Source organism: Amblyraja radiata, chromosome 15, assembly GCF_010909765.2.
Source record: "Amblyraja radiata isolate CabotCenter1 chromosome 15, sAmbRad1.1.pri, whole genome shotgun sequence".
NCBI lineage: Eukaryota > Metazoa > Chordata > Chondrichthyes > Rajiformes > Rajidae > Amblyraja > Amblyraja radiata.
In genome coordinates this window covers 50,115,302-50,127,777 of record NC_045970.1, presented here as the reverse complement: position 1 = coordinate 50,127,777, position 12,476 = coordinate 50,115,302, and the positions used below count along the sequence as shown (strand labels likewise).

General features: G+C 47.8%; 1 protein-coding gene across 1 annotated transcript in view; it reads left to right on the top strand.

Moving 5' to 3' along the window:
- Window positions 1-12,324, top strand: part of LOC116981433 (hexokinase HKDC1-like) — a 53,032-nt gene extending 40,708 nt beyond the window's left edge. Inside the window, exons 12-15 of the mRNA XM_033034487.1 lie at window positions 2,286-2,434; window positions 5,865-5,984; window positions 9,784-9,879; window positions 12,307-12,324. Coding sequence (XP_032890378.1) covers window positions 2,286-2,434; window positions 5,865-5,984; window positions 9,784-9,879; window positions 12,307-12,324 — 383 coding nt within the window. The remainder of the gene's footprint in view (window positions 1-2,285; window positions 2,435-5,864; window positions 5,985-9,783; window positions 9,880-12,306) is intronic.
- Window positions 12,325-12,476: the final 152 nt, after the last annotated feature.

The following is a 12,476-nucleotide window of genomic DNA, read 5'->3' as shown; positions in this document are numbered from 1 at the left end:
GGGAGAAAGCAGGAACGAGGCACTGTTTTTAGCAATGTTACAAAATTTTGAGATTTTAAAAATCAAGTCTGTAATTTATCCCATCAGATAAAGCATAAAAATAAGTTTAATTTGACACCTAATTCACTTTCATATCTCAAGTATTTAAAAAGTTATGGCCATTTTCATACTTGGAAATGAGCATCTTGTTCCCTATTGATTTTCTATGGACATAACAAAAAAGCTGTGATCGTGAACAGTCAAAAGCCCATAACTTTCTTAAAAATTAAGAAACTGAATGAAATTTTCAGTTATCATAGATTGAAGCATTCTGAAACAAATATAAAATAATCTTACTTGGATGACCTGAAATTAAAGCATATAATTAGTTAGTTACCTAATTGTAGCTAATTTCAGACTTCAATTACTAGATCTAAACATCTATCCATTTCTTAATAAATGATTAACATTTTTAAATAGCCTAAATGTCCAAATAATATTCACAAATAATTCACAATAAAACATGATTTTAAAATCTAATTTACATTAATTTATAGACCAAATGGAAGGAATTTAGTGTTCAATTGCTGTAAATAAATGCCCATTTAAATCAGCTTTCCAGTGGGTCCCCGTGGAACGCGCTGGTTTAGAACGTTCACATTGCGGTAGATTTGTGCCCCAAATGCCCAGAAAAATACTGCGGGATATAATGGGCCCAAAATGAGCTACTCGCAATATTAAACTTTGTATAAAGCGATCTTTAGAAGCCCTTTTTAATGTAAAAATAAGCTACATACCTTCTGTGGTTTGCTCTATGGGACCCTGCGGTTGCTGGCGGTCGCGGGTTTAGAGATTGATTTTTAAACTACTATAACTATTATACGAGGCCTTTAAAACTAATAATAGCTTTTGCGACGGGGTCTTCCAGCGATTTTTCGTTAATAATTAACTAGGCTGAACATCTTCGATTTGAACAGCCTAGAGAAAATCGCGTTTTAAACCCGCCCCCTCTAAACGGCGCCAAAATCGCGCACACCCGCAGCGGCAGATTTTCAACGACGCTTCAGGTAGGCTTTGCAACATACCTACTGTTTTTGGATGATCAGCCAAGATCATATTGAATGGCGGTGCTGGCTCGATGGGCAGAATGGCCTCCTCCTGCACCTATTATTCTATGTGCCCAGGTAGACGGTGACGACACAGTATCATCAGGACCACGATAAGACACCGTGGCCGCAACACGTGCCCGCTAAACGTCGGCGGCGCAGCGGTAGAGTTGCTGCCTTTACGGCGCCGGAATCCCGGGTTCGATCCTGACCACGTGTGCTTGACTGCACGGGGCTCGCGCCTTCTCCCCGTGACCGCGCGGGTTTTCTCAACCCCCACTCTCCCGCCGTCGGCCAGCCGAGCCGAGTCCGCGCCGACACGCGCTAGGGACAATTTACATTTATACCCCAAACCAATTAGCCTACGGACCTTATCCGTCTGTGGAGTGTGCGAGCAAACCGGAGTTTACCGGAGAAAACCCACGCAGTCACAGGGCGAACGTTCAAACAACGTACAGACAGCACCCAAGGTCAGTATTGAACACGGGTCTCTGGCGCTACAAAGCATCAACTCTACCGCTGTGGCACCAGGCCGCCCGGGCCTGCTCCTATGTTTTATGGTCACCCTCTAGTTTAGTTTAGTTTCGTTTAGTTTAGACATACAGCATGTAAATAGGTCATTCGGCCCACCCAGTCCGCACCGACCAGCGATGCCCGAACACTCTTACACTATCCTACACACACTAGGCACAATTTAACTTCACACCAAGCCAATTGGCCTGCGAACGTGTACGTCTTTGGAGTGTGGGAGGAAAAAGGAACACCCGGAGAAAGCCCACGCAGGTCACGGGGAGAACGTGCAAACTCCGTTCCGACAGCCCCCGTAGTCAGGATCGAACCCAGGTCTCCGGCGCTGTATGTCAGCAACAGTACTGCTGCACCACAGTGGAATTCATTGTTCTCTCCACATCCACTCTATCTCGGCCTCTCATTAAGCGGCAGGTTTCAACGAGATTCCCCCCCATCTTGATCAGCTTTGGTGAGTTGGGCCGAAGGGCCTGTTTCCGTGCTGTATGGCGCTTAAGATGCAGTGATTGCGGGGTGAGGAGGGAGGGAGAGATAGATCAGCCATGATTGGATGGCGGAGTAGACTTGATGGGCCGAATGGCTTGACTCTTCTCCTATCTCTTATGATTCCCGAGTAAAGCAGAAAGCATTTTGTCCGTCATTCGCGATCCACGTCAAATTAATCTTTTTCAGAAAACGGCAAATTCCTAGCACTTGATTTGGGTGGGACCAACCTCCGAGTGCTGCTTCTGGTGGTGAACAGTCGGCCCAGGCGAGCCACACAGATCTTCCAGAGAAACTATCCGATCCCTTTGGAAGTTATGCAAGGGACGGGTGAAGAGGTGAGTGTGTCGAAACATAGAAATATAGGTGCGGGAGTAGGCCATTCGATCCTTCGAGCATTCAACATGATCATGGCCGATCATCTAAAATCAGTACCCCATTCCTGCTTTCTCCCCATATCCCTTCATTCCTTTAGCCCCAAGAGCTAAATCCCACTCTCTCTTGAAAACATCCAGTGAATTGGCCTCCACTTCCTTCTGCGGCAGAGAATTCCACAGACTCACAACTCTCTGGGTGAAGAAGTTTTTCCTCATCTCAGTCCTAAATGGGGCCTACCCCTTATTCTTAAACTGTGACACCTGGTTCTGGACTCCCCCAACAGGGGGAACATTTTCCCAGCATCTAGCCTGTCCAATCCTTTAAGAATGTTATATGTTTCTGTAAGAATCCCTCTCATCCTCCTGCTGCTGTACTGCTGCAAGTTCCATCATTTTGGGATGTGGTGTTTGAGTTCTTAAGTTCAAACATTTTAGAAGCAGAATTAGGCCATTCGGCCCATCAAATCCACTCCTCCATTCAATCATGGCTGATCTATCTCTCCCTCCCAACCCCCATTCTCCTGCCTTCTCCCCATAACCCCTGACAACTGAACGAATAAAGAATCTGTAAATCTCCACTTTATAAATGTCCTTTGACCTGGCTTCCACAGCCGTCTGTGGCAATGGATTCCACTGATTCACCACCCTCTGACTAAAGAAAATCCTCATCATCTGCTTTCTTTTGGAACGGCCTTTTATTCTGAGGCTATGACCTCTGGTCCCAGACTCTCCCACTAGTGGAAACATCCTCTCCATGTCCACTCTATCCAGGCCTGTCACTATTCAGTACGTTTCAATGTGGTGTCCCCTCATCCTTCTAAACGTCCTTTAGAAGGTGAGAAAGGTTGGGTGTGACGTTCTGCGGAGAACCTGTTGACTTTGAACTCATGAATCTCCCATGGGCATTCCTTGACCTATGTCCGTATGTAAGTCCACCACCGATCTTCCGGCAACTGATGTTCCGGAACCTCAGTAAATCCGGCACCTCCTTTAATCCAGACAAAATGACAAGAGTACACTTGAAACCCCCTCCCGTGAAAACCCCCCTCTCTCCGAAAATGCGTTACCTGGGCCAGGTGAGGCGGCCGATCTCAGCCCCATCCAGACCGGCAGGGACCGATCGGCGGCTTAAATTTGCCGATTTACGGGGTTTAGAGGTTACTAGACCAAGTGGGACCCGTTGGGTCCAGTCCCCTCAACGCGCGGTTGTGGGGGTGGGACGGGGGGGGGGGGGGGGGGGAGAGCCTGCGGCATCACACACACACTAACCACCCTCTTTGATATTATATTAATATTATTCATTCGCTCCTTTTACCCCATCCCCCGCCCTATCCACTCACACATAGCCCCCAACTCGTAGGCACGGCTATAGAGGGAGAGGGAGGGGGAGTAGACTTGATGGGCCGAATGGTCTTATTCAGCTCCTATTCCTTATGACCATATGATGACCTTATTTACCCATCTACCCCATTGGAAACCATTGAACTATCTTTCATCAGACTTTATCTTGCACTAACTGTTGGACCTTTATCCTTTACCTGTGCACTGTGGAGGGCTTGATTACAATCATGTACAGTCTTTTCCTTGACTGTACTTTTCACTGTACTCTGGTACACCAGTGACAATAAGGTGAGGCACGGTGGTGCAGCGGTAGAGTTGCTGCTTAACAGCACCAGAGAGACCCATGTTCAATCCTGACTACAGGTGCTGTCAGTATGGAGTTTGCACGTTTTCCCCGTGACCTGCGTGGGTTTTCTCCAGGTGCTCCGGATTCCTCTCACACCCCAAAGACCAACAGGATTGTTGGTTAATTGGCTCTGGTAAAGACTTTAAATTGTCCCTAGTGTGTGTAGTGCAAGTGTATGGGGGATCGCTAGTCGGCATGGACTGGGTGGGCTGAAGGGCCTGTTTCCGCGCTGTATTAGTTTAGTTTAGTTTAGCGCGGAAACAGGTCCTTCGGCCCACCACACCACACCAAATTTCCGCTTGCAGTAACCCCTCTGTCTGAGGGCGGTGAAGAGGGTGCTTGTGGCCTGGTTGAAGTCCTCCTCCCTAGTACATATACGGTGGAAGCGGGTCAGTTGTGACTTAACGATACCCCTGAAGGTGTGTTTTGGGTGGTGGCTCGTGGTGTGTAGGAGGGTGTGGGTGTCTGTGGGTTTGAAAAAGACTTTGGTAGCTAGTTTGTGGTCTTGGTTATCTGATGGTAGTTTAAAGACAGTGGTGTCGAGGAAGTCCACTCTCTGCTGGCTAGTCATGGCCTTTACCTTGATGGATGTGTGGTGGGCATTGAGTATGTCAATGAACTCTGAGTGTGTCCACACTCCCCAAATGTCATCTAGGAATCTGTAGTAGCACATTGGACGCTTAGGACATTTGTGGGAAACTGTCTCCTCCCATTCTGCCATGTATTTGTTGGCACAAGCTGGGGCAAATTTCTTCCCCATTGCTGTACCTTTGACTTGTAAATAGAACTCCCCGTTAAATTCAAAGTCATTCTTAGTCAAACCCAGATCCAGTAGTTTAACTAGGGCCTCGTCTGGTCTCTCTGGGTCAGGATTTCTCTGTAGGATGTTTTTAACTGCCTGTATCCCCCTGTCTGTCTCTATGTTTGTGTACAGGCTTTCCACATCCATGGTGAAGAGTATTGTGTTGGGTGGTATGTTGAGGGAGTTAACTATTCAGCGATCCCCGCACATTCACACTATCCTACACTAGGGACAATTGACATTTATGCCAAGCCAATTAACCTACAATCCTGTTGGTCTTTGGAGTGTGGGAGGAATCCGGAGCACCCGGAGAAAACCCACGCAGGTCACGGGGAAAACGTGCAAACGGCGAACTGACCGCACCCGTGGACGGGATCGAGCCCGGGTCTCCGGTGCCGCAATGGCTGCAAGGCAGCAACTCTATGTGCTGCGCCACCGTGCCTTATCTCCAAACCACAAACGAAAGAGGGGATCTTATTGAAACATATAAGATTATAAAGGGTTTGGACACACTAGAGGCCGGAAACATGTTCCCGATGTTGGGGGAGTCCAGAACCAGGGGCCACAGTTTAAGAATAAGGGATAAGCCATTTAGAATGGAGATGAGAAAACACTTTTTCACCCAGAGAGTTGTGTGAGTCTGTGGAATTCTCTGCCTCAGAGGGCGGTGGAGGCCGGTTCTTTCAAGAGAGAGCTAGATAGGGCTCTTAAAGATAGCGGAGTCAGGGGATATGGGGAGAAGGCAGGAACGGGGTACCGATTGGGGATGATCAGCCATGATCACATTGAATGGCGATGCTGGCTCGAAGGGCCGAATGGCCTACTCCTGCACCCTATTGTCTATTGAAACATTTCTTCCGCTCTGAAATTGTGGCCTAATAGACAGTGTGCTTTATTTGTAGCTGTTTGACTACATTGTGGAGTGCATCGTGGAATTCCTGGACTACATGGGCATGAAGTGTGCCCAATTACACGTGGGATTCACCTTCTCCTTCCCTTGTGTACAGCAGAAGCTGGATGAGGCAAGTCGCCCAAAATACATTCCCTCCCATTAGAAATGAATAGAGTTTGCAATGATGTTAGACCAGGATAGAAATGGACTCCCCGTCTGAAAATCACCAAGACAAAAGCCATTCACCGCACCTTAGATCCTTGCTACCTCCAGTGATCACAGCATAGATCTTGAGAATTAAGGGACATAGGTTTAGGGGTAACATGAGGGGGAGTTATGTGTGGAATGAGCTTCCAGTGGAAGTGGTGGAGGAAGGTTCGATTTTATCATTTAAAAATAAATTGGATAGGTATATGGACGGGAAAGGAATGGAGGGTTATGGTCTGAGTGCAGGTAGATGGGACTGCATCTAGAGGGGAAAATAAGTGTTCGGCACGGACTTGAAGGGCCAAGATGGCCTGTTTCCGTGCTGTAATTGTTATATGGTTATATGGTTATAGCCTTGTATCGTCAAAGTCTCCAGTACTCCATCCTTTACGATTCGTAACAGTAATGCGAGATCCATCTTAAAATGCAGCTTTCTTTATCATGATCATCGTTCTCAGTAATATGTTCCAGAATCAGCTACATAGAATCATAGAAAAATGGTGCAGGAGTAGGCTATTTGGCCTTCGAGCCAGCACCGCCATTCAATACGATCATGGCTGATCATCCACAATCAGTACCCCGTTCCGGCTTTTTCCCCATTTCCTTTGATTCCCTGAGCCCTAAGATAAGAGCTAAATCTAACTCTCTCTCTCTCGAAAACATCCAGTGAATTGGCCTCCATTGTCTTCTGTGGCTGAGAATTCCACAAATTCACAACTCTCTGGGTGAAAATTCCAGAGAGCCTTCGGTTTAAAGTGAAGGGGCACGGTACTAAACTAAACTAAACTAAACTATCACTTATGACCTTAAAAAAAAGCTGGAGTAACTCAGCGGGTCAGACAGAATCTCTGGAGAAGATGAATGGGTGCCGTTTCGGGTCGAGACCCATGCTCAGACTGAGAGTCAGGGGAGAGGGAAACTCACAGTACAAGAAACGTCACCCGTTCCCTCTCCTCCAGAGATGCTGCCTGACCCGCTGAGTTACTAAAGCGTTTTGTGTCATCGGTTTAAACTAGAAACAATGACTGGGTTAATGTGTGATGAGTGTTTGATTGCCCTGGGCTTGTACTCGCTGGAGTTTAGAAGGATGAAACTTGCCGAATAGTGAAAGGCCTGGATAGAGTTGATATGGAGAAGATGTTTCCACTAGTGGGAGAGTCTAATGGGATGGTGGACTATTGGATACTCTGTTGGTCACATTTCAATTTGGTCGGTAACTCTCCTGGTGTCCATCATTGTATTCAGTAACACAACCCCCTGTGTATAATTACATCAGTATCCATCATCTCCTGTAACTCTGCAATGTATTTATTTTTACACTTAGTAACCCTTCAGTACACCCATTGTAATACTCTGTAACCCGTTCAATTCTTCAAATCTCTTGACATCTTTCATTACACTCTGTAATTTTCCAAAGTATGCACTGTTACATTCCGCAGCTGTCCTTCATGCCTGTAACCGCCCCCTTTAGATTTTAGACTTCAGCGATACAGCGCGAAAACAGGACCTTCGGCCCACTGAGTCCGTGCCGACCGTCGATTCCTGTACACCAGCACTATCCTACACACTAGGGGCAACTTACAATTGGGACCATCGTCAGTGTGGACCCGGTAGGCCAAAGGGCCTGTTTCCATGCTGTATCCAGTGGCGGACTGGGTCTAAAAATATTGGTTGCCAGGAGACAAAGGGGGCCCACTTTATCAAGGGCCCACTTGCCATCGGGCAAGCTGACACCCTGGCCAGTCCGCCACTGGCTGTATCAATAAACTATCTCTAAACTAAACTAATCTAAAATGATACTCTAACAAGCACGATCAGACACAAGTAAATGAGTGTGATAATGCCAATGTAAAAACAAACAGTAAATAGATTTCTTCTGAGGCAAAACACTGTCACATTTACGGCGCCATTTTAGTTCCGTTTGGCAAACAGCATGGAAACAGGCCCTTCGGCCTACCGAGTCCACACTGACCATCAATCACCCCTTCACATTCTATGTTATCCCTCTTTCTCATCCACTCCCTACGCCCCAGGGGCGATTTACAGAGGCCAATTCATTGAATTGAATCATTGAATTTAATTAACCTACAAACCCGCACGTCTTTGGGATGTGGGAGGCAACTGGAGCACACGGAGAAAACCCACAAAACCGCTGGGGGTGTAAGCTGCCCAAGCGGTGCTGTTCCTCCAGTTTGCCCTGGGCCTCACTGACATCGGAGGAGGCCCAGGACAGAAAGGTCAGTGTGGGAATGGGAGGGAGATTTAAAGTGTTTAGCAACCGGGAGATCAGGTAGGTTTAGACAGACTGAGCAGAGGTGATCAATATCTTCTTCAGAGATGCTGCCTGACCCACTGAGTTAACCCGAGCACTTTGTGTCCTTGTGTGTAAACCAGCATCTGCACAGTTCCTTGTTTCCACAAGGTAAAGCACTTGTCTTGATGTCTGACACCATTCCACTATTTAGGAATAACTGGAAGGACATGACCAAATCCCTCACTGCGACTGCCCTCTGTCATCTACGGAAATCAGTAGTAAAGAAAGCAAACGCAATGCTAGCATTTATTTCAAGAGAGCTTGGATACAAAAGCAGGGATCTAATGCCCAGGCTCTCTCAGGTGCTGGTAAGGCCGCATGTTGGAATATTGTGTGTCAGCAATTTTGGGCACCAGATCTGAGGAAGGATGTGCTGGCTCTGGAGAGGGTCCAGAGGAGGTTTACAAGAATGATCCCAGGAATGAGTGGGTTAACATATGATGAGCATTTGGCGGCACCGGGCCTGTATTCGCTGGAGTTTAGAAGAATGAGGGGGGGGACACACCTCATTGAGACATACAGTGTAGTGAAAGGCTTGGAGAGAGTGGCTGTGGAGAGGATGTTTCCAATAGTGGGAGAGCTTAGGACTAGAGGTCATAGCCTCAGAATTAAAGGATGTTCTTTTAGGAAGGGGATGAGGAGGAATTTCGTTAGTCAGGAGGTGGTGAATCTGTGGAATTATTTTCCACGGAAGGCTGTGGAGGCAAAGTCAGTGGATGTATTTAAGGCAGAGACAGATGGACTCTTGATTAGTACGGGTGTCAGAGGTGATGGGGAGAAGGCTGGAGAATGGGGTTCGGAGAGAGAGAGAATTATTAGCTACGATTGAATGGTGGAGTAGACTTGATGGGCCAAATGGCCTAATTCTGCTCCTGTCTCTTATGATCTGATGACATCCCATCCACACTTCACAGTGACTTTACTACATTGAACAATGGCCACTGTGTAAATACAGATTTCACTCACAATCTACGATGGTCAGTCCAACACGTTGGTCGGCACGGTGGCGCAGCGGTAGACTTGATGCCACACAGCGCCAGTGACCCGGGTTCGATCCTGACTGTGGGCGCTGTCTGTACGGAGTTCGTACATTCTCCCCGTTGGTTTTCCCCGGGTGTTCCAGTTTCCTCCCAAAAGGCGTACAGGTTTGTAGCTTAATTGGCTCCGGTAAGATTTGTAAATTGTCCCTAGTGTGTAGGATATTGCAAAGTGTAAGGGGATCGCTGGTCGGCCAGGACTCAGTAGGCCGAAGGGCCTGTTTCCACGCTGAATCTGTAAAGTAAGCAAATCTAAACATGACTTTAGATGACTGTACCCCCATAGTCCATAGGTGATACAAAATTATTGCCAAGTATACCTTACTTGGGTGTATTCACAGATTTATCTTAAGTGGATTTGTTGTTTTTAGGGCATTCTAGTCAGCTGGACCAAAGGCTTCAAGGCCACTGATGTGGAAGGACAAGACGTCGTTATCCTATTGAAAGATGCTGTTAAAAGACAAGGGGTGAGTATGAATGAAAATGGCCGCTGGTGTGTGAAGAACCTTTTAAGGCAGAGATCGATAGATAGGTTCCTGATTAGTACAGGTGCCAGGGGTTATGCGGAGATGGCAGGAGAATGGGGTTGAGAGGGAAAGATAGATCGGCCATGATTGAATGGCGTGGTAGACTTGATGGGCCGAATGGCCTAATTCAGCTCCTATCACTTATGAACTGAAAACGTATGCGAGGGAAGTGAATGTGGGCTGTTTGACCATCAAGCCCACACTTTCCATTCGATGTTCATTATTCCTTACATGCCCACTCACTTAGAGTAACTCAGCGGGTCAGGCAGCATCTCTGGGGATCATGGATAGGTGACGTTTTGGGTCAGCACCTTGAGGAGGGTGCCAACCTGAAACATCACCAATCCATGCGGCACAGTGGCGCAGCGGTAGAGTTGCTGCCTAACAGCGCCTGCAGCGCCAGAGACCCGGGTTCGATCTCGACTACAGGTGCTGTCTGTACATAGTTTGTATGTTCTCCCCGTGACCTGCGTGGGTTTTCTACAAGATCTACAGTCTCCTCCTACACTCCAAAGACATACAGGTTTGTAGGTTAATTGGCTTGTGTAAGTGTAAAACTGTCCCGAGTGTGTGTCGGGTAGTGTTAATGTGCGGGGATCGCTGGTCGGCACGGACTCGGTGGGCCAAAGGGCCTGTTTCCGCGCTGCAACTCGAAAACAAAAACTAAAAGTTCTGAGTGAGGCCACATGTAAGTTGGAGGAACAGCACCTCATATTTCAGTCTGAAGGAGGGTCTCGGCCTGAAACGTCACCCATTCTGCCTATCCAGAGATGCTCCCTGTCCCGCTGAGTTACTCCAGCATTTTGTGTCTGTCATCGATGTAAACCAGCATCTACAGTTCTTTCCCACACACCTCATATTTCGATTGGGCAGCTGACAACCCAACAGTATCACTATGGTACACAAAAAAGCTGGAGAAACTCAGTGGGTGCAGCAGCATCTATGGAGCGAAGGAAATAGGCAACGTTTCGGGCCGAAACCCTTCTTCAGACTGATCGGGGGTGGGGGGGGGCGGGGACATGAAAGGGAAAAGGAGGAGGAGCCCGAATGCTGGGGGATGGGAGGAGATAGCAGGGGGACTGAGGAAGGGGAGGAGATAGCAAGGACTAACAAAATTGGGAGAATTCGATGTTCATGCCCCCAGGATGCAGACTCCCCAAGCGGAATATGAGGTGCTGTTCCTCCAATTTCCGGTGCTGCTCGCTGTGGCCATGGAAGAGGTATCACTATGGATTTCTCTCATTTCAAGTAACTCCCATTTCCTCTCACCCCTCCCCCCCCCCCCCTCCCCCAACCAAGTCATCCCACCAGTTCCACCGTTTGCATCCTGGTTTCCCTGCCATTAGCACATCATCCCCAGCCAACAATGGGCCATTATGGACTCCACCCTTCCTGAAGATTGAGGGGGGATCTTATAGAAACTTACAAAATTCTTAAGGGGTTGGACAGGCTAGATGCAGGAAGATTGTTCCCGATGTTGGGGGAAGTCCAGAACAAGGTGGTCACAGTTTAAGGATAAGGGGGAAATCTTTTAGGACCGAGATGAGGAAAACATTTTTCACACAGAGAGTGGTGAATCTGTGGAATTCTCTGCCACAGAAGGTAGTTGAGGCCAGTTCATTGGCTATATTTAAGAGGTAGTTAGATGTGGCCCTTGTGGCTAAAGGTATCAGGGGGTATGGAGAGAAGGCAGGTACAGGATACTGAGTTGGATGATCAGCCATGATCATATTGAATGGCGGTGCAGGCTCGAAGGGCCGAATGGCCTACTCCTGCACCTATTTTCTATGTTTCTATGAAGTCATCTGATGCCGTCTTTTGTTTCGGCCTTCTCTCAGTCTGAAGAAGAGTTCCGACCTGAAACGTCACCTATTCCTTTCCTGCAGTCCCGTTGAATTACCCCGGCATTTTGTGTCCATCTTCGGTATAAACCAGCAACTGCAGTTCCTTCCTACATGCAAATGGGGCTGCCTTAGATGGGGCATCTTGGTCAGCATTGGTGAATGGGGCTGAAGCGCCCATTTCCTGTCTGCGTGCCTCTCCGTGGGAACGCCTCAGATGTTCCTTCTCCATCTTTGTTACTTGATGCCCTTTTGAAGTTGGCCAACATTGTAAATTTGGGATAAACGCGAGTCTAAAGAAGGATTCCAACTTGCAACGTCACCTATTCTTTTCCTCCAGAGATGCTGCCTGACCCGCTGAGTTACTCCAGCCTTTTGTGTCTTATCATCGGTGTCAACCAGCATCTGCAGTTCCTTCCTCCCCGCTCTGTGTTCCGTGCAGGTCTCCAGCATCCTCCGTTCCTCGCTGTCTGTCTCTTCGTGGCCCGTCAGTTCAGCACATTTATTATTCTCCCTCATGTTGCAGCCTTCCCGACGGCTGTAACTGTTGCTTTGACCGCCACTGCCATGCTTTTTTTAAACGAATGAATGATACTTTATTGGCACGTGCGGGACAAGACAAGGTGATGATCTCCTCTGCACCTCACGCCGCCTCGGCAAGGCCAGCAGCATCATCAAGGACCAGTCTCACCCCGG